The sequence below is a fragment of the Crinia signifera genome, chromosome 4 (genome assembly GCF_055691185.1).
Source record: "Crinia signifera chromosome 4, ASM5569118v1, whole genome shotgun sequence".
Taxonomy (NCBI): domain Eukaryota; kingdom Metazoa; phylum Chordata; class Amphibia; order Anura; family Myobatrachidae; genus Crinia; species Crinia signifera.
The window spans coordinates 1,677,387-1,699,285 of NC_139220.1; the positions used below are offsets into that span (position 1 = coordinate 1,677,387).

At 41.6% G+C, this 21,899-nt stretch overlaps 1 protein-coding gene across 1 annotated transcript in view; it reads left to right on the forward strand.

The window, feature by feature from the left end:
• Nucleotides 1-21,899, forward strand: part of PIK3C2G (phosphatidylinositol-4-phosphate 3-kinase catalytic subunit type 2 gamma) — a 154,169-nt gene that overhangs the window by 33,975 nt on the left and 98,295 nt on the right. Inside the window, exons 8-10 of the mRNA XM_083180727.1 lie at nt 4,834-4,945; nt 7,750-7,877; nt 12,257-12,445. Of these exons, the coding sequence (XP_083036853.1) occupies nt 4,834-4,945; nt 7,750-7,877; nt 12,257-12,445 (429 nt within the window). The remainder of the gene's footprint in view (nt 1-4,833; nt 4,946-7,749; nt 7,878-12,256; nt 12,446-21,899) is intronic.

Consider the following 21,899-nt stretch of genomic DNA (forward strand, 5'->3'; position numbering starts at 1 on the left):
AGCTGCCAATCTATGACATCTGTGAGTCACTCTGTCCCCCAACTGTACCCCACTTTCTGTTGTGTACTTATTTTGTGGTATATCCACTATGGCTGGTAACCTGGGGTGGAGGGGATCAATGGCAACATTTGGCAAGGTCTGTATTATATTCCATTCCCCAGTACCTGTGGTTGCTCTCACAACCTGTTCTAAATCTACCCAACATGGTCTGTGTATGATAATAGCCTGTCTGATTTTTTTTATCATACTCTAATGAGTTCTTTCTTATATCAGGTAAATCATTTACAACTTTCATTTGGTCAGATGCAAACCATGGGACATAATTCTGTCTCTCAACTAATTGCTGTACCTGCTGGCCCGCTGCATCTGCAACCATTTGCGGGTGGTAAGTTACTCTAACTGGGTACATGGAATTATCTGATTGTGATGCTGACACACTACTGCGTGGAAGACTATATATTTTGACTGGGTACTGCCCAGGCCTGTAACTAGGAACTGGATTGCCATAAAATTCTGTTTGTTTGCGTGTCCTAGCCTCAGATAACCCTTCTCTGGGTGGGCTTTGATTGTAATCTTTTAACCTTATTACAGATCTTACTTCTGGGTCACATGGTAAAGCCTCTGATCCCACACAATTTCCACAGTTAGGACATTTTGTGTCTCCCTCTGGTATACAAAACACACATAATGGACACTTCCTTTGTGGACAATACTTTCCAATCTGAAGTTGGATACAATTCCTCAGTCCCTACCAGCTGTATTTCTACCTGCTGTTGTAATTGTGGTTTTGGGTGTGGTGCCCCCTGCTGCGAACAAGTCTAGTTCTTCTATGTTCTGTCCCCCAACTGCCTGGGGTTGCTTAATTACCTGTGGTGGTTGGTGTACAAATGGTGCATTATCTACCTGATTATCTACTTGTGGTGGTGCATTAGGTTTTGGTAAGTGATATGGTGGTGGACTTTCAAATGACAACTCCTTTACCTTTCTTTTCTCATCATCTAATTCCTGTGACACTGTAAGCCATATATTAACTGTATCTATATAACCCTTTTTCTGCAGCCAATGAGCGTTCGTCACTTGGAATCGCTTCCACATGACAGGATCTAAAGTTCCATCCTTAGGAAAATTAGCCCTTCTTAAAATCGAACTGATTGATTTGATCGATTTCTTACCTTCCCTTTCGGCCACAACCTCTAGGGGGGAGCGCTCCATTAACTTTCCACTGTTTACTACCATAGGTCAATTACCTCCTATGGGTGTGGCCTTTATCCACTTGCGTAAAGCAGTGTGTAACGTTGTGCAGAAAGGTAAAAACTGTGCTCTATTAGTTGAAGTTTAATATAGATGCGGCTTTCAGTTCCCTGTTTTCAATCTAAGCCAAAAAATCATAACCACATATCAAGACAATAATATAATACCACTTTCATAACCTGGGCAGGCACCCTGTTCTGAGCACTTTAAATATGATCTAGAGCGTGTTGTGTCCTTAATGCAAAGTGCTGATGTTTTTTTATTTCTATCCAAGCACTTTCTCCACTGTTTATAACAATTGCTGAAGTGTGGGTTTGTTTGGTCACCTAACAAAGCCTACAAAATGTTATCTTCTGAGTGTGCACCAACTCAGAGAAACTGTTTGGGCAAATTATTGGAAATATCCACTTCTATATTGGTACTAATTCAAGACAGCTTGGGTAATGTTTTCTAATTAAATGTTGAAGAGCCTCTGCTACAATAGGACACCCCACTCTTAAAGTCAAATGTGAGCCATCAAGATCACTTATTGATGTTTAAATGACAAATAGACAGACACTCAGTCAAACCAGAACATGTACATAACACACGTTTTATAAGGGCTGTATCCTAATTGGTTCAGGATGACTCCCAGGGGCAATCATTGGCATAAGGCAGGGCCAGCCTGTTACAGCATATACCAAGGAACGTCTTAGTTGTCTCCGAACCCTTATACACCTCATAACTTATATTGTGCTTACCAGACAAACAGACAAACAAACAAATACGCTTTCAGAGCTCCTGGTCCGGTGTTAACCAAGAAGTAATACCAGACTGGACTGCTCCACTAACAAACCTCGTGAAGATGGTTATTTTCCCAATCATTCAACATGAAACAGCATGAAAATACAAACAACACAGTTACACAAGTTACAATGACAATAAAAAACAATACAAAACAATACAGTTACACAAGTTACAATGACAATACAAAAACAATACAGTTACACAAGTTACAATGACAATACAAAGACAATACAAAACAATACAGTTACACAAGTTACAATGACAATACAAAACAGTACAGTTACCTAAGGCTGTGAGATATCTGAATACTTCGGGTTCTATATGAAGTTTTCTAAGGAAGAACGCAAATGTATATTTATGCTATTTATGCTATTTATGCTCTGCTTTACAGAGGTCCTAAGGGAGTAAAATAGTTTTCTCTTATTTGGAAACAAATTTCACTCACCTCAAATCCTGTGTAAATGTTTCCAGCCGAGCAGCACAAAATCGAAGCGCTCTGTCCTTGCTCCTTCATCCTCAGACGAGACCCCACTTCAAAAGAGATGTAATGCGACCCTGCAGAAGTATTCAGTTATCCCAGGACCAAAGGAACTTAACGACAGTGACTTGGAAGAGAAGCCTTTATTTCTGGTGCTGGTTCTCTCATATATATATATATATATATATATATATATATATATATATATATATATATATATATATATATATATATATATATACATTTAAATCTCAAAGTGTGAGTCTGCTGTTTTTGAGAATGCCGTAGGTGCTGGTCCCTGGAGGTGATATATATATATATATATATATATATATATATACTTCTTGTGGCGGCCCGGCACTCTCCTAACTTCACAGCTGCCCCGGTGCCTTCTGGAGGCAAGATATAACGTGTAGGAAAAGAAACAGCGGCACTCGCAGGGAACTTTTTAAAGGGTGTATTGAAGCGTGAAAACCAATCCAACGTTTCGGGGCGACGTGGCCCCTTTGTGGGTACCCACACCTTGACAAAGGGGCCACGTCGCCCCGAAACGTTGGATTGGTTTTCACGCTTCAATACACCCTTTAAAAAGTTCCCTGCGAGTGCCGCTGTTTGTTTTCCTACACGTTATATATATATATATATATATATATATATATCACCTCCAGGGACCAGCACCTATATATATATATATATACCAGAAAACACAGTTATTTCCTTAGAAACCCTTGTCATATGCTTTCCTTCCCCCAACATACATATAAAGGATCTTTTGTCTATCACATCTCGTGTTACATGTGTGTTATATGGTTTCTGTCCATAATAGATTGAATTATCCAGTGGAGCATATGACTTATGCTGTGTACACACTAGTACAATCTGCATAAGATCCAGATGCGATTACAATTTAGACTATCTGCATTCAATTTAGACTATATAGTGCAGATCTGCACTATATAGACAGGGCAGCCAAGACTTTCTGGTTAAGATATGGGAGCGCGCATCTTGAACGCATCTGGATCGCTTGGGATAAAACCCATACAATCTGCATGAGATCCACATAAGATTTTGACTATATAGTCAAAATCTTATCTGGATCTTATGCAGATTGTATCAGTGTGTACACAGCATTAGACATGATATACATTTAACTGTTATAGCTTCTTGTAGATGAGACATTTATTGTCTAATCCTAGTACAGATATGGATCTTATAATATGTTGTACTGGTAGGAATCATAATATGTTAAAAGAAATATAATGTTAAGTAAGATAAACGCTATCAATAGTCTAAATTGTATATATTGTATGCAGATAGTCTAAATTGTAATATAGTCTAAATTGTATAAGTGTGTACACACCTTTAGTCTGTCAGGGGAGCACAGCACATATAGTGCCAGAGTCTGGGAGCACTGGTGCGCTGTGAGCATGTAACCCCCTGGCAGCATGCATAGAAACTCCTGGCAATAAGCATGTAACCCCCTGGCAGCATGCATAGAAACTACTGTCAATAAGCATGTAACCCCCTGGCAGCATGAATAGAAACTACTGTCAATAAGCATGTAACCCCCTGGCAGCATGCATAGAAACTCCTGGCAATAAGCATGTAACCCCCTGGCAGCATGCATAGAAACTCCTGGCAATAAGCATGTAACCCCCTGGCAGCATGCATAGAAACTACTGTCAATAAGCATGTAACCCCCTGGCAGCATGAATAGAAACTACTGTCAATAAGCATGTAACCCCCTGGCAGCATGCATAGAAACTCCTGGCAATAAGCATGTAACCCCCTGGCAGCATGCATAGAAACTCCTGGCAATAAGCATGTAACCCCCTGCCAGCATGAATAGAAACTCCTGGCAATAAGCATGTAACCCCTCCCAATGAGTATGTAACTGGCAACGAGCATAGAAACTCCTGGCAATAAGCATGTAACCCCTCCCAACAAGTGTGTAACTGGCAATGAGCATAGAAACCCCTTGGCAATAAGCATGTATGAGTATGTAATGAGTATGTAACCTCTGGCAACCAAAAATAAACCCCTGGTAATGAACAAGAAACCACTGGCAATGAGCATGTCACCCCCTGGCAATGAATAAGAAACCCCTGGCAGCGAGCATGTCTCCATAGTGGGGGGGAGTGTGATCCTATACTATCCTAAGATGTGACCTAGTATAAGGAAGTACAGTAGGAATAAAATAAGAATGGGACACTTGTACTACTGACCACTGTGCTGCGGGCTCTGTGCCACATCCTCAGAGATTGCTGCCACTGACGTGAGTCTAAAATGTAGCAGCCATTGTCCTCTTCCTGTCCCAGACAGATTGTCCACGGGTCACTGCTACTGAACATGGTGTCACACGTGGAGCCGCCGCCTGTCCTCACCCCTGCAGCCTTCGATATCTCCTTACCCTCGCTTATGACTGTGCAGGTACAACAACAACACTACTTAGTCCTCAGGGCACAAAGTATTATTACTCAGTCCTACTACTGTAATACGCTGTTACTAAGGGATCAGAGTATTATTACTCAGTCCAACTACTGTAATACGCTGTTACTAAGGGATCAGAGTATTATTACTCAGTCCTACTACTTTAATACACTGTTACTAAGGGATCAGAGTATTATTACTCAGTCCTACTACTGTAATACACTGTTACTAAGGGATCAGAGTATTATTACTCCGTCCTACTACTGTAATACGCTGTTACTAAGGAATCACAGTATTATTACTCAGTCCTATTACTGTAATACGCTGTTACTAAGGGATAAAAGTATTATTACTCAGTCCTACTACTGTAATACGCTGTTACTAAGGGATCAGAGTATTATTACTCCGTCCTACTACTGTAATACGCTGTTACTAAGGAATCACAGTATTATTACTCAGTCCTATTACTGTCATACGCTGTTACTAAGGGATCAAAGTATTATTACTCAGTCCTTCTACTGTAATACGCTGTTACTAAGGGATCAGAGTATTATTACTCCGTCCTACTACTGTAATACGCTGTTACTAAGGAATCACAGTATTATTACTCAGTCCTACTACTGTAATACACTGTTACTAAGGGATCAGAGTATTATTACTCAGTCCTACTACTGTAATACGCTGTTACTAAGGGATCAGAGTATTATTACTCAGTCCTACTACTGTAATACACTGTTACTAAGGGATCAGAGTATTATTACTCCGTCCTACTACTGTAAAACGCTGTTACTAAGGAATCACAGTATTATTACTCAGTCCTATTACTGTAATACGCTGTTACTAAGGGATCAGAGTATTATTAATCAGTCCTACTACTGTAATACACTGTTACTAAGGGATCAGAGTATTATTACTCAGTCCTACTACTGTAATACACTGTTACTAAGGGATCAGAGTATTATTACTCAGTCCTATTACTGTAATACGCTGTTACTAAGGAATCAAAGTATTATTACTCAGTCATACTACTGTAACACGCTGTCACTAAGGGATCAGAGTATTATTACTCAGTCCTACTACTGTAATACGCTGTTACTAAGGAATCACAGTATTATTACTCAGTCCTATTACTGTAATACGCTGTTACTAAGGGATCAAAGTATTGTTACTCAGTCCTACTACTGTAACACACTGTTACTAAGGGATCAGAGTATTATTAATCAGTCTTACTACTGTAATACACTGTTACTAAGGGATCAGAGTATTATTACTCAGTCCTACTACTGTAATACACTGTTACTAAGGGATCAGAGTATTATTACTCCGTCCTACTACTGTAATACGCTGTTACTAAGGAATCACAGTATTATTACTCAGTCCTACTACTGTAATACACTGTTACTAAGGGATCAGAGTATTATTACTCAGTCCTACTACTGTAATACGCTGTTACTAAGGGATCAGAGTATTATTACTCAGTCCTACTACTGTAATACACTGTTACTAAGGGATCAGAGTATTATTACTCCGTCCTACTACTGTAAAACGCTGTTACTAAGGAATCACAGTATTATTACTCAGTCCTATTACTGTAATACGCTGTTACTAAGGGATCAGAGTATTATTAATCAGTCCTACTACTGTAATACACTGTTACTAAGGGATCAGAGTATTATTACTCAGTCCTACTACTGTAATACACTGTTACTAAGGGATCAGAGTATTATTACTCAGTCCTATTACTGTAATACGCTGTTACTAAGGGATCAAAGTATTATTACTCAGTCATACTACTGTAACACGCTGTCACTAAGGGATCAGAGTATTATTACTCAGTCCTACTACTGTAATACGCTGTTACTAAGGAATCACAGTATTATTACTCAGTCCTATTACTGTAATACGCTGTTACTAAGGGATCAAAGTATTATTACTCAGTCCTCCTACTGTAACACACTGTTACTAAGGGATCAGAGTATTATTAATCAGTCTTACTACTGTAATACACTGTTACTAAGGGATCAGAGTATTATTACTCAGTCCTATTACTGTAATACGCTGTTACTAAGGGATCAAAGTATTATTAATCAGTCCTACTACTGTATTACGCTGTTACTAAGGGATCAGAGTATTATTACTCAGTCCTACTACTGTAATACGCTGTTACTATGGGATCAGAGCATTATTACTCCGTCATTCTACTGTAATACGCTGTTACTAAGGAATCAGAGTAATATTACTCAGTACTGCTACTGTAATGCACTGTTACTCAAGGCGTAGAGTATTACAACCCAGTCCTACTACTGTAAGATGCTGTTGGAGCAAAGGGTAGGTTTGTAGAAACATACTAATAGCAGCAGACAACACATTGCTTCCCGGTTGTTTTAGACATAAATGTAATATATTTCTGCATTGCGAGTAGAGGTGTAATTATTATATCCCAAGAAAATTAAATAGTGTAGCACCCGCCAACTTTGAAAACCCAGGCAGTTCCTCTTCCCTGCCTGGGGTGTTGCTGTATGCTGTAGTGCTTCTAGCACAGTGTGGTCTGTATATCAGCACTAATAGGCAAACTAGACCTGTGCTAGAAACACCACAGCAGACAGTGACATCCCAGGCAGGGAAGAGGGACTGCATGGGTTTTCAAAGTTGGCGGGTGCTAGAATGAACAATATAAAAAATGCGTTTGGTGATAAATACGCCCCAATATGCAGTGCAGTAATTATAAGTTATTAGCGCTGACAATGAGAGCTTGTGTTGTAAATGTATTATTTTATAATATGATTTCTGTTTATTTTGTGGAGATTCATTTTCCAGAATCAGACTATAAATATCAAAGACCCAAAGAGGGAAATCCCTGCAGTGCTGAGATCCCATGGGATGATCCCGGACAGCAGCTGGAATTCCTGTCCCATCGTAACTCTGTGCTCCTGTAAGCTACTCACTGCATTACCTGCACTGCGCTGTCACTGCTACTCACTGCATTACTTGCACTGCGCTGTCACTGCTCCTTACTGCATCACTCTGTGCTGCGCTGTTACTGCTGCTTCCTGCATTACTCTGTGCTGCACTGTAACTACTCCTCACTGCATTACTCTGTGCTGCACTGTAACTACTCCTCACTGTATTACTCTGTGCTGCACTGTAACTACTCCTCACTGCATTACTCTGTGCTGCACTGTAACTGCTGCTTCCTGCATTACTCTGTGCTGATGCTGCTCCTCACTGCATTACTCTGTGCTGATGCTGCTCCTCACTGTATTGCACTACGCTGTCAGTACTCCTCACTGCATTATTCTGTGCTGCACTGTAACTACTCCTCACTGCATTACTCTGTGCTGCGCTGTCACTGCTGCTTCCTGCATTACTCTGTGCTGCGCTGTCACTGCTGCTTCATGCATTACTCTGTGCTGCACTGTAACTACTCCTCACTGCATTATTCTGTTCTGCACTGTAACTACTCCTCACTGCATTACTCTGTGCTGCACTGTAACTGCTGCTTCCTGCATTACTCTGTGCTGACGCTGCTCCTCACTGCATTACTCTGTGCTGACGCTGCTCCTCACTGCATTGCACTACGTTGTCAGTACTCCTCACTGCGTTACTCTGTGCTGCGCTGTTACTGCTGCTTCCTGCATTACTCTGTGCTGCACTGTCACTGCTGCTTCATGCATTACTCTGTGCTGCACTGTAACTACTCCTCACTGCATTATTCTGTGCTGCACTGTAACTACTCCTCACTGCATTACTCTGTGCTGCACTGTAACTGCTGCTTCCTGCATTACTCTGTGCTGACGCTGCTCCTCACTGCATTACTCTGTGCTGACGCTGCTCCTCACTGCATTGCACTACGTTGTCAGTACTCCTCACTGCGTTACTCTGTGCTGCGCTGTTACTGCTGCTTCCTGCATTACTCTGTGCTGCGCTGTTACTGCTGCTTCCTGCATTACTCTGTGCTGATGCTGCTCCTCACTGCATCACTCTGTGCTGACACTGCTCCTCACTGCATTGCACTACGCTGTCAGTACTCCTCACTGCATTACTCTGTGCTGCGCTGTCACTGCCGCTTCCTGCATTACTCTGTGCTGCGCTGTCCCTGCTGCTTCCTGCATTACTCTGTGCTGCGCTGTTACTGCTGCTTCCTGCATTACTATGTGCTGCACTGTAACTACTCCTCACTGCATTACTCTGTGCTGCACTGTAACTGCTGCTTCCTGCATTACTCTGTGCTGACGCTGCTCCTCACTGCATTGCACTACGTTGTCAGTACTCCTCACTGCGTTACTCTGTGCTGCGCTGTTACTGCTGCTTCCTGCATTACTCTGTGCTGCACTGTTAGTACTGCTTCCTGCATTACTCTGTGCTGATGCTGCTCCTCACTGCATCACTCTGTGCTGACGCTGCTCCTCACTGCATTGCACTACGCTGTCAGTACTCCTCACTGCATTACTCTGTGCTGCGCTGTCACTGCCGCTTCCTGCATTACTCTGTGCTGCGCTGTCCCTGCTGCTTCCTGCATTACTCTGTGCTGCGCTGTTACTGCTGCTTCCTGCATTACTCTGTGCTGCACTGTCACTGCTGCTTCATGCATTACTCTGTGCTGCACTGTAACTACTCCTCACTGCATTACTCTGTGCTGCACTGTAACTACTCCTCACTGCATTACTCTGTGATGCACTGTAACTGCTGCTTCCTGCATTACTCTGTGCTGACGCTGCTCCTCACTGCATTACTCTGTGCTGACACTGCTCCTCACTGCATTGCACTACGTTGTCAGTACTCCTCACTGCGTTACTCTGTGCTGCGCTGTTACTGCTGCTTCCTGCATTACTCTGTGCTGCACTGTAACTACTCCTCACTGCATTACTCTGTGCTGCACTGTAACTACTCCTCACTGCATTACTCTGTGCTGCACTGTAACTGCTGCTTCCTGCATTACTCTGTGCTGATGCTGTTTCTCACTGCATTACTCTGTGCTGATGCTGCTCCTCACTGCATTGCACTACGTTGTCAGTACTCCTCACTGCGTTACTCTGTGCTGCGCTGTTACTGCTCCTTCCTGCATTACTCTGTGCTGCGCTGTTACTGCTGCTTCCTGCATTACTCTGTGCTGTGTAGTCACTGCTCCTCACTGCATTACTCTGCTGTGCAGTCACTGCTCCTCACTGCATTACTCTGTGCTGCACTGTAACTGCTGCTCACTGCATTACTCTGCACTGTGAAGTCACTGCTGCTACCTACATGACTCTGTGCTGTGTAGTCACTGCTCCTCACTGAATTACTCTGTGCTGTGTAGTCACTGCATTACTCTGTGCTGTGCAGTCACTGCTGTTACCTGCATTACTCTGTGCTGCACTGTAACTGCTCCTTACTGCATTACTCTGTGCTGTGCACTCACTGTTCCTCACGGCATTACTCTGTGCTGTGCACTCACTGTTCCTCACTGCATTCTCTGTTCTTTGCGGTCACTGCTGATATCTGCAAGTTAATGCAGTGAGGGGCAGTTACAGTGTCACTGCTTCTCACTGCATTACTCTGTGCTGCACTATTACTGCTCCTTACTGCATTACTCTGCGCTGTGCAGTCACTGCTGCTTCCTGCATTACACTCTGCTGATGCTGCTCCTCACTGTATTACTCTGTGCTGACGCTGCTCCTCACTGCATTACACTACACTGTCACTACTCCTCACTGCATTACTCTGTACTGCACTGTTACTGCTGCTTCCTGCATTACTCTGTGCTGTCACTGCTCCTCACTGCATTACTATGCGATGTGCAGTCACTGCTGCTACCTGCATTACTCTGTGCTGTGTAGTCACTGCTTCTCACTTTATTACTCTGTGCTGCACTGTAACTGCTCCTTACTGCATTGCTCTGTGCTGTGCTGTTACTGCTGCTACCTGCATTACTCTGCGCAGTGCAGTCAATGCTGCTACCTGCATTACTCTGCGCTGTGCAGTCACTGCTGCTTCCTGCATTACGCTCTGCTGATGCTGCTCCTCACTGCATTACTCTGTGCTGTGCACTCACTGTTCCTCACTGCATTACTCTGTGCTGTGCAGTCACTGCTGCTACCTGCATTACTCTGTGCTGTGCAGTCACTGCTCCTCACTGTATTACTCTGTGCTGCACTGTAACTGCTGCTCACTGCATTACTCTGTGCTGTGCAGTCACTGCTGCTCACTGCATTACTCTGTGCTGTGCAGTCACTGCTGCTCACTGCATTACTCTGTGCTGTGCAGTCACTGCTGCTCACTGCATTACTCTGTGCAGTCACTGCTGCTACCTGCATTACTCTGTGCTGCGCTGTAACTGCTCCTTGCTGCATTTCTCTGTTCTGTGCTATCACTGCTGCTATCTGCATTACAATGTGCAATTACAGTGCAGCACAGAGTTAATGCATTGAGGGGCAGTGACAGTGTCACTGCTGTCACTGCTTCTCACTGCATTACTCTGTGCTGCACTGTCACTGCTCCTCACTGCGTTAATCTGTGCTGTGCAATCACTGCTACTACCTACATTACTATGTGCTGTGCTTCAACCTGCATTACTCTGTGCTGTGCTGTCACTGCTCCTCACTGCATTACTCTGTTGTGTGCTGTCATTGCTGCTCACTGAATTAGTATGTGCTGTGCTGTCACTGCTTCTCACTGCATTACTCTGTGCACTCACTGTTCCTCACTGAATTACTCTGTGCTGTGCTGTCACTGCTGCTACCTGCATTACTCTTTGCTGTACACTCGCTGTTCCTCACTGCATTACTCTGTGTTGTGCAGTCACTGCTGCTACCTGCATTACTCTGTGCTGTGCACTCACTGTTCTTCACTGCGTTAATCTGTGCTGTGCAGTCACTGCTGCAACCTGCATTACTCTGTGCTGTGCAGTCACTGCTGCAACCTGCATTACTCTGTGCTGTGCAGTCACTGCTGCAACCTGCATTACTCTGTGCTCTGCTATCACTGCTGCAACCTGCATTACTCTGTACTGTGCAGTCACTGGTGCTACCTGCATTACTCTGTGCTGTGCAGTCACTGCTGCTACCTGCATTATTCTGTGCTGTGCAGTCACTGCTGCTACCTGCATTACTCTGTGCTGTGCTGTCACTGCTGCTACCTGCATTACTCTGTGCTGTGCTGTGACTGGTGCTACCTGCATTACTCTGTGCTGTGCTGTCACTGCTGTTACCTGCATTAGGCTTGGTTTGCCTGGGTATGACCGGCAGGATGGTGGGTTTGCCTGGGTATGACCGGCAGGATGGGTGGGTTTGCTGGGAGTATTTCTGAACCCTTTCCCTGACTCTTCCTCCGCAGACTATCAGAGCTGGATAAGCAGAGTCTGTGGCATTACCGTCGGCACCCCAACAAGCCCCGGAACATTCTCCCTCTGGTGCTGGGCAGTGCGCCCAGCTGGGACCCTCAGTCTATATCAGCCATGTACCAGGTCCTGAAGGACTGGACTTTTACCAACCCGCTGGAAGCTCTGGGCCTGCTAAACTCATGGTGAGGAATCTTCTAATCAGCTGCAAATATATTTATTCATTTAAGAAATGTCCTGATGATGTCACCGCTATGTGTGTGTATATGATGTAATGATTCCCCTGTCCTGATGATGTCACCGCTATGTGTGCGTATATGACGTAATGATTCCCCTGTCCTGATGATGTCACCGCTATGTGTGTGTATATGACGTAATGATTCCCCTGTCCTGATGATGTCAACACTCTGTTTGTATATGATGTAATGATCCCCCTATCCTGATGTCACCGCTCTGTATGTAGATGACGTAATGCTAACCCTGCCCTGATGATGTCAACGCTCTGTTTGTATATGATGTAATGATTCCCCTGTCCTGATGATGTCACCTCTATGTGTGCGTATATGACGTAATGATTCCCCTGTCCTGATGATGTCACCGCTATGTGTGTGTATATGATGTAATGATCCCCCTATCCTGATGTCACCGCTCTGTATGTAGATGACGTAATGCTAACCCTGTCCTGATGGTGTCACCGCTCTGTTTGTATATGATGGAAATCAACTTCAGTAAATTACATCATAAAGGATCGTCAAAAATACTAAACTTCAGAAAAGCTAACTTTGAAATATTCAGAGAAGCCCTAAAAAGAATTGTGTGGGAAACTGTTTTTGAGGGGAAAAATGCTGAGGAAAAGTGGGATACTCTAAAAAATGTACTCGAATCATTAACTATTAAATACATTCCTAAAGTTAATAAGGGTAAATTCAATAAAAAAAAGCCACCAAGGTTGGACAAAAAAGTTAGGTCAGCAATCAACAATAATTTAAGCATTTATATAATTCTATAAAAATAACTTAAATGAGGAGGAGTTCACCAATTACAAAGAATCAAACAAAATTTGCAAAGGGGCAATCAAAGTAGCTAAAAGGGATTATTAAGGGCGCATAGCCACTGAAAGCAAAACTAACCCGAATAAATTTTTTTCAAATACATAAATAGTAAACGTATAATTAAGGACAACATAGGCCCACTAACCGATATCACTGGAAAAAGTTTTACGGAGGACAAGGGAAAAACAAAACTGTTAAATTAGTTATTCTCATCAGTGTTTACTAAGGGAGAGCAGACTGTGGAACGCCCACATACCACAAATGGGATGAACAAGTCAGACCTCAATATTGACCAACAATGAAAAATTACTGACAGTCTTTCAAGCGCTCCCTTCGTGTGTCTCCTTCACATGGACCACTGTAGATCACTCGTGTAACATGAAAGGAGAAAAAACAGCAATATAGTGTAACACCTCCGGATATCGGTGGATCAATCTAGATAATGCTGTAAGATGGGAATCGTACCCTTTTTAATTGTCCACACCAAAGCAGACAATAATCGCTTAGTGGAGTGAGGTCTGGAAATTAGGTCCTCAAGAAGATCCTTCAAACTTGTCCATAATCACCCAACATGTAAAACATTTGAGCAAAAAATTCTCCAATAGTGAAATACCGTTTTATTTGAAGGAGTATTTTAAAAACAATGTACAATACACAAAATGGGTAATAAACAATGGACTCTCACCAGAACGTTATGTCTACTTGTGCAAAAAGCAGACATAAACAGTGTAGATGGTAAAAACCTCAGGCGTCCCTGGAAGCTGGAAGATGTAAAAGAGTCCTGGTGGTCCGTCCAAAGTCAATCAGTCCCCTCCGCCAACGCGTTTCAGACATAAATGTCCTATATCAAGGCATAGAGACATATTCCCTTGTCTGGGTATTTATACCCAAACATCCCACTCCCAAAGTAAGACCTATTTCCAGACACGGATTTCTAACCTCTAATCAAATATAACACAATGCTGATGTATTACTGGACTTCTTCTCCTGTTTTTCCAGGAGATGTATTCTATGTCCGGCATCTCGCACGTCTATGTATTCTATGTCCGGCATCCAGACGCACGGACGTCGGAAGTTGTGTGCGTGTCATTGTCACTTCCGGTTCCGCGGTGACACGCATTCAGTGCTTGTCTTTTACTTGCTGACTACTGCGCGAGTCCGGGCATATTCTTTGTCCCCATATATGCGTTCCACGTGTACATGACCGGCTATAGCTTGCGTTCCACCGCCATTTTGTTTGGCGATGACTTGGTTTTTAGTGTACCCGCATATATAAAAGAAGGAATAAGACATAAATTAATACACACATATTAAAAGGACATCATTATAGGGAACCATGAACATTTAAAATACATGGATTTTAAGAACGACTGGTTTACTAAAAAATACATAAAAAACACTCAATCCTTATACTTATATAAATACATGATGGGGGAAATGTATCAAAAATCCATAGATATAAAAGCAGGGAAAAAAGAAGTAAAAGCAGGGAAAAAAGAAGTAAAAAAACCTATAAAAAACACTTTAATTTAAAATCTTTGTTTAACCCATTTGGCACTAATGTTTTGAATTGATAAATCATGCTCATCTCACATTTTGCTAATTTTGTGGCGATATTTCCCCCCCCTTTCTCCCACATTGATCTTTTTAAGTGCTGCAAAGTTCTTTATATATTTGGGGTCGCAATTGTGTTCCTCCCTAAAATGTAGGGAAAGAGCATGCACCTCGAGGCCTTTTTTAATGTTGCGTAGGTGTTCCCCCATCCTGATTTTAAGAGACCTACTAGTCTGACCAATATAGAATTTTCCACATGTACACTCGATTATATAAACAACATTAACCGAATGGCATGTAAGAAAATCCCTTATATTGCACTTTTGCCCGTTGATGGATAACTCTGTGAGTTTTGTGCCAAATTTATTAGTAACACATTTGCATCCCAAACAGGACCCACACCTAAAGAAGCCTTTAGTTAATATAGTGTCCCTTTTGGGTGAACTCGGGCACAGGCTTCTGGTGAGTTTTGATCTTAAATTGGGAGCTCGCCTAAAGATGCATTTGGGTAGGTCCGGCAATTGATTACCAATAACTGGATCTCGTTTTAAAATAGGCCAATGTTTTTTAAAAATATTCTTGACCTTACCATGCTGTGTGGTAAAGTCAGGAATAAATGACCATTTGAATACATCTGTATTTGCGGACTCATGTGGTGGTTTCTTCTTTAACAATTCTTTTCTGTCAATATTTTTTACAATGGATATAGATCTATCAAGATCTTGTTGTTTATATCCACTTGACAGAAAATTATTTTTCATTTCCTCTGCTTGTTGGTTAAATACCTCTGGTTCAGAACAGTTCCTTTTCAACCTCTTGAACTGCCCGATAGGAATTGAGTTGAGCCAGGCATCTTGATGGCAGCTGTCTTTATTAATGTATGATCGGGAATCTGTAGTTTTCACATAGTTTTTAGTTTTTACCTGGCCATCTTCTATGTAAATTTCCAGGTCAAGGAAACTGACCTTCTGTTTGTTAATTTCATACGTTAATATGATGTTACAATTATTGGTGTTCAAGTAGCAGCAGAATTCCTTCCTCCAACCCCTTGTTATTAAAAATTGCTCACATTTAAAGGACACTGCTGAGGTTTTACAATTTTTAGAAGGTTTTAACTGGAGTGATGATTTTTATTTGGTCACTGCGGATGTGAGTTCACTCTATACCATTATTGAGCATAGCCACGGTATAGAGGCCACCAAAAAAGCACTCCGCACTTCTGATCTTAATACCCAGCTACAATAATTTTTAATAGAGGGAATCTCGTTCATTTTAAATAATAATTATTTTGTTTTTAAAGGAGACTTTTTTATACAAAAACGAGGTACGGCCATGGGGATCAGGTTCGCCTCAAGTTACGCGAATCTCTTCATGGGAGCATGGGAGGAGGAGTTTGTGTATAACAACAATCCATTTGGGGCGGGCCTGGTCTCATGGCGTCGGTACATTGATGATATTTTATTTATATGGAAAGGGGATTTTTAACAAATTCTGCTGCTATTTGAACACCAATAATTGTAACATCATTTTAACGTATGAAATTAACAAACAGAAGGTCAGTTTCCTTGACCTGGAAATTTACATAGAAGATGGCCAGGTAAAAACAAAAAACTATGTGAAAACTACAGATTCCCGATCATACATTAATAAAGACAGTTGCCATCAAGATGCCTGGCTCAACTCAATTCCTATCGGGCAGTTCAAGAGGTTGAAAAGGAACTGTTCTGAACCAGAGGTATTTAACCAACAAGCAGAGGAAATGAAAAATAATTTTCTGTCAAGTGGATATAAACAACAAGATCTTGATAGATCTATATCCATTGTAAAAAATATTGACAGAAAAGAATTGTTAAAGAAGAAACCACCACATGAGTCCGCAAATACAGATGTATTCAAATGGTCATTTATTCCTGACTTTACCACACAGCATGGTAAGGTCAAGAATATTTTTAAAAAACATTGGCCTATTTTAAAACGAGATCCAGTTATTGGTAATCAATTGCCGGACCTACCCAAATGCATCTTTAGGCGAGCTCCCAATTTAAGATCAAAACTCACCAGAAGCCTGTGCCCGAGTTCACCCAAAAGGGACACTATATTAACTAAAGGCTTCTTTAGGTGTGGGTCCTGTTTGGGATGCAAATGTGTTACTAATAAATTTGGCACAAAACTCACAGAGTTATCCATCAACGGGCAAAAGTGCAATATAAGGGATTTTCTTACATGCCATTCGGTTAATGTTGTTTATATAATCGAGTGTACATGTGGAAAATTCTATATTGGACGGACTAGTAGGTCTCTTAAAATCAGGATGGGGGAACACCTACGCAACATTAAAAAAGGCCTCGAGGTGCATGCTCTTTCCCTACATTTTAGGGAGGAACACAATTGCGACCTCAAATATATAAAGAACTTTGCAGCACTTAAAAAGATCAATATGGGAGAAAGGGGGGAAATATCGCCACAAAATTAGCAAAATGTGAGATGAGCATGATTTATCAATTCAAAACATTAGTGCCAAATGGGCTAAACAAAGATTTTAAATTAAAGTGGTTTTTATAGGTTTTTTTACTTCTTTTTTCCCTGCTTTTATATCTATGGATTTTTGATACATTTCCCCATCATGTATTTATATAAGTATAAGGATTGAGTGTTTTTTATGTATATTTTCTTAAAATCCATGTATTTTAAATGTTCATGGTTTTTCTATAATGATGTCCTTTTAATATGTGTGTATTAATTTATGTCTTATTCCTTCTTTTATATATGCGGGTACACTAAAATCCAAGTCATCGCCAAACAAAATGGCGGTGGAACGCAAGCTATAGCCGGTCATGTACACGTGGAACGCATATATGGGGACAAAGAATATGCCCGGACTCGCGCAGTAGTCAGCAAGTAAAAGACAAGCACTGAATGCGTGTCACCGCGGAACCGGAAGTGACGATGACATGCACACAACTTCCGGCGTCTGGAACGCACGGAAGTTTCGGGCTAGACGCGCGAGATGCCGGACATAGAATACATCTCCTGGAAAAACAGGAGAAGAAGTCCAGTAATACATCAGCATTGTGTTATATTCGATTAGAGGTTAGAAATCCGTGTCTGGAAATAGGTCTTACTTTGGGATTGGGATGTTTGGGTATAAATACCCAGACAAGGGAATATGTCTCTATGCCTTGATAAAGGACATTTATGTCTGAAACGCGTTGGTGGAGGGGACTGATAGACTTTGGACGGACCACCAGGACTCTTTTACATCTTCCAGCTTCCAGGGACGCCTGAGGTTTTTACCATCTACGCTTTTTATGTCTGCTTTTTGCACAAGTAGACATAACGTTCTGGTGAGAGTCCATTGTTTATTACCCATTTTGTGTATTGTACATTGTTTTTAAAATACTCCTTCAAATAAAACGGTATTTCACCATTGGAGAATTTTTTGCTCAAATGTTTTACATGTTGGGTGATTATGGACAAGTTTGAAGGATCTTCTTGAGGACCTAATTTCCAGACCTCACTCCACTAAGCGATTTTTGTCTGCTTTGGTGTGGACAATTAAAAAGGGTACTATTCCCATCTTACAGCATTATCTAGATTGATCCACCGATATCCGGAGGTGTTACACTATATTGCTGTTTTTTCTCCTTTCATGTTACACGAGTGATCTACAGTGGTCCATGTAAAGGAGACACACGAAGGGAGCGCTTGAAAGACTGTCAGTCATTTTTCATTGTTGGTTCATGTTTGGTGCATTTTGGTGAAGCACCTACTGTACAGGTCAGGCTGCTCTGCAGCGCATTATTCTACCCAGAAAACCCCATTCTTGTATCTGTTAGACCTCAATATTGATTTCTCTACCGAGGAAATAATATTGAGGCTCAGCAAAATCAAAACAAATAAATCACCTGGGCCAGATAGGATTCATCCTAGGGTACTAATGGAATTAAGGGAGGAATTAGCTTCCCCTCTACATTATATCTTCAATAATTCACTATCATCAGGAAAGGTACCAAAAGACTGGAGAATAGCAGAGGTAGTGCCAATATTCAAAAAAGGAAAAAAGGAGGATCCCGCTAATTACAGACCTTTTAGATTAACATCAATAGTGGGTAAACTATTTGAAGGATTTTTAAGAGATGGGATCCAGGAATATTTAGACCTTCATAGTTTACTCTGTTATAACCAGCATGGGTTCGTGAAAAATCGTTCATGCCAAACTAATCTACTTGGTTTCTATGAAGAGGTTAGCAAAAACCTTGATAATGGAAATGCTGTAGATGTGATTTTCCTAGAATTTGCTAAAGCCTTCGACATGATACCACACAAGAGGTTGATAAATAAAATGGAGGACCTGGGATTAAGGGCAAATATCTGCAGATGGGTAGGGAACTGGCTGTGTAATAGAGAACAAAGAGTGGTTGTGAACAATGCAGTTTCAAATATGATACCAGTACTAAGTGGAGTGCCACAGGGTTCGGTTCTAGGGCCCATTTTGTTTAACATTTTTATTAACGATATTGGGATAGGGTTACTCAGCAATGTATCTATCTTTGTGGACGATACAAAACTGAGCAGAGTTATTAAATCATCAGAAGATGTCACCACACTTCGAAAGGATCTTGACAATCTAGACGAGTGGGCAAAAAAGTGGAAGATGAGGTTCAATGTGGACAAATGCAAGGTCATGCACCTTGGGAGACATAACCAGTGTGCTAGTTATAACCTAAGCGGGGATGAATTGGGTAAATCAGTACTCAAGAAGGATCTAGGAGTCCAAATAGACAACAAACTGGGGTGCAGTGCTCAATGTAATATAGCAACAAAAAAGGCCAACAAAACTCTAGCATGTATTAAAAGGGGCATGGAAACTAGGGACTCAAAAGTAATTATGCCTCTGTACAAATCATTAGTTAGACTGCACCTCGAATACGGAGTACAATTCTGGGGCCCACACTATAAAAAGGACATCATAGAATTAGAAAAAATCCAAAGAAGAGCAACTAAGCTTATTAGGGGAATGGAGACTTTAAGCTACGAGGAGAGATTAAGCAATCTGGGACTATTTACACTAGAGAAGAGAAAGAGACGTTTAAGGGGGGATATGCTCAACATGTACAAATATATCAGGGGCCAATATAAGGAACTGTCAAGCGCCCTTTTTCTGCTAGACAGGAATCTAGGACACGAGGGCACGAGTTTAGATTAGAAGAAAAAGTTTTTGTTCATCTAGAAGAAAAAAATTCTTTACAGTCAGAACAGTCAAACTTCCTGAAGAAGTGGTGTCGGCAGACACTATAAATACGTTTAAAATAAGGTTGGATAAACATTTATTGGTTAAAAACATCCACGGGTACGAATAAGTAACAATCTGCCTTTAAAATATCAGAACATATTATACAACAAGGGATTAGCTACTATAAACATAGGTTGAACTAGATGGACGCAAGTCTTTATTCAGCCTCACCTACTATGTAACTATGTAATGATCCCCCTATCCTGATGTCACCGTTCTGTATGTAGATGATGTAATGATCCCCCTGTCCTGATGATGTCACCGCTCTGTATATATGACGTAATGATTCCTCTGTCCTGATGTCACCGTTCTGTGTGTATATGACGTAATGATTCTCCTGTCCTGATGATGTCACCACTCTGTGTGTATATGATGTAATGACTCTCCTGTCCTGATGATGTCACTGCTCTGTATGTATATGATGTAATGATTCCTCTGTCCTGATGATGTCACCGCTCTGTGTGTACAGTATATGACGTAATGATTCCCCTGTCCTGATGATGTCACCGCTCTTTTTGTATATGACGTAATGATTCTCCTGTCCTGATGTCAACACTCTGTTTGTATATGATGTAATGATTCCTTTGTCCTGATGATGTCAATGCTCTGTATGTACAGTATATGATGTAATGATTCCTCTGTCCTGATGATGTCACCGCTCCGTGTGTACAGTATATGTTGTAATGATTCCCCTGTCTTGATAATGTCAACGCTCTGTGTGTATATGACATAATAATTCCCCTGTCTTGATGATGTCACCGTTATGTGTGTATATGACGTCATGATTCCCCACTCCTGATGATGTCACCGCTTTGTGTGTATATGACATAATGATTCCCCTGTCATGATGATGTCACCGCTCTGTGTTTATGACGTAAGGATTCCTCTGTCCTGATGTCACCGCTTTGTGTGTATATGATGTAATGATTCCCCTGTCCTGATGATGTCACTGCTATGTGTGTATATGACATAATGATTCCCCTGTCCTGATGATGTCACCTCTCTGGGTGTATATGACATAATGATTCCCCTGTCCTGATGATGTCACCGCTATGTGTGTATATGACGTAAGGAGTCCTCTGTCCTGATGATGTCACCGCTCTTTGTGTATATGACGTAATGATTCCCATGTCCTGATGATGTCACTGCTCTGTGTGTATATGACGTAATGATTCCTCTGTCCTGATGATGTCACCGCTCTGTGTGTTTATGACGTAATGATTCTCCTGTCCTGATGATGTCACCGCTCTGTGTGTATATGACGTAATGATTCCTCTGTCCTAATGATGTCACCGCGCTGTGAGTACAGTATATGATGTAATGATTCTAATGTCCTGGTGATGTCACCGCTCTGGGTGTATATGACGTAATGATTCCCCTGTCCTGATGATGTCACCGCTCTGGGTGTATATGATGTAATGATTCTCCTGTCCTGATGATGTCACCTCTCTGTGTGTATATGACGTAATGATTCCTCTCTCCTGATGATGTCACCGCTCTTTGTGTATATGACATAATGATTCTCCTGTCCTGATGATGTCACCGCTCTGTGTGTATATGACGTAATGATTCTTCTGTCCTGATGATGTCACCTGTCTGGGTGTATATAACGTACGGATTCCTCTGTCCTGATGATTCTACCTCTCTGTGTGTATGTGACGTAATGATTCCTCTGTCCTGATGATGTAACCGCTCTTTGTGTATATGATGTAATGATTCTCCTGTCCTGATGATGTCACT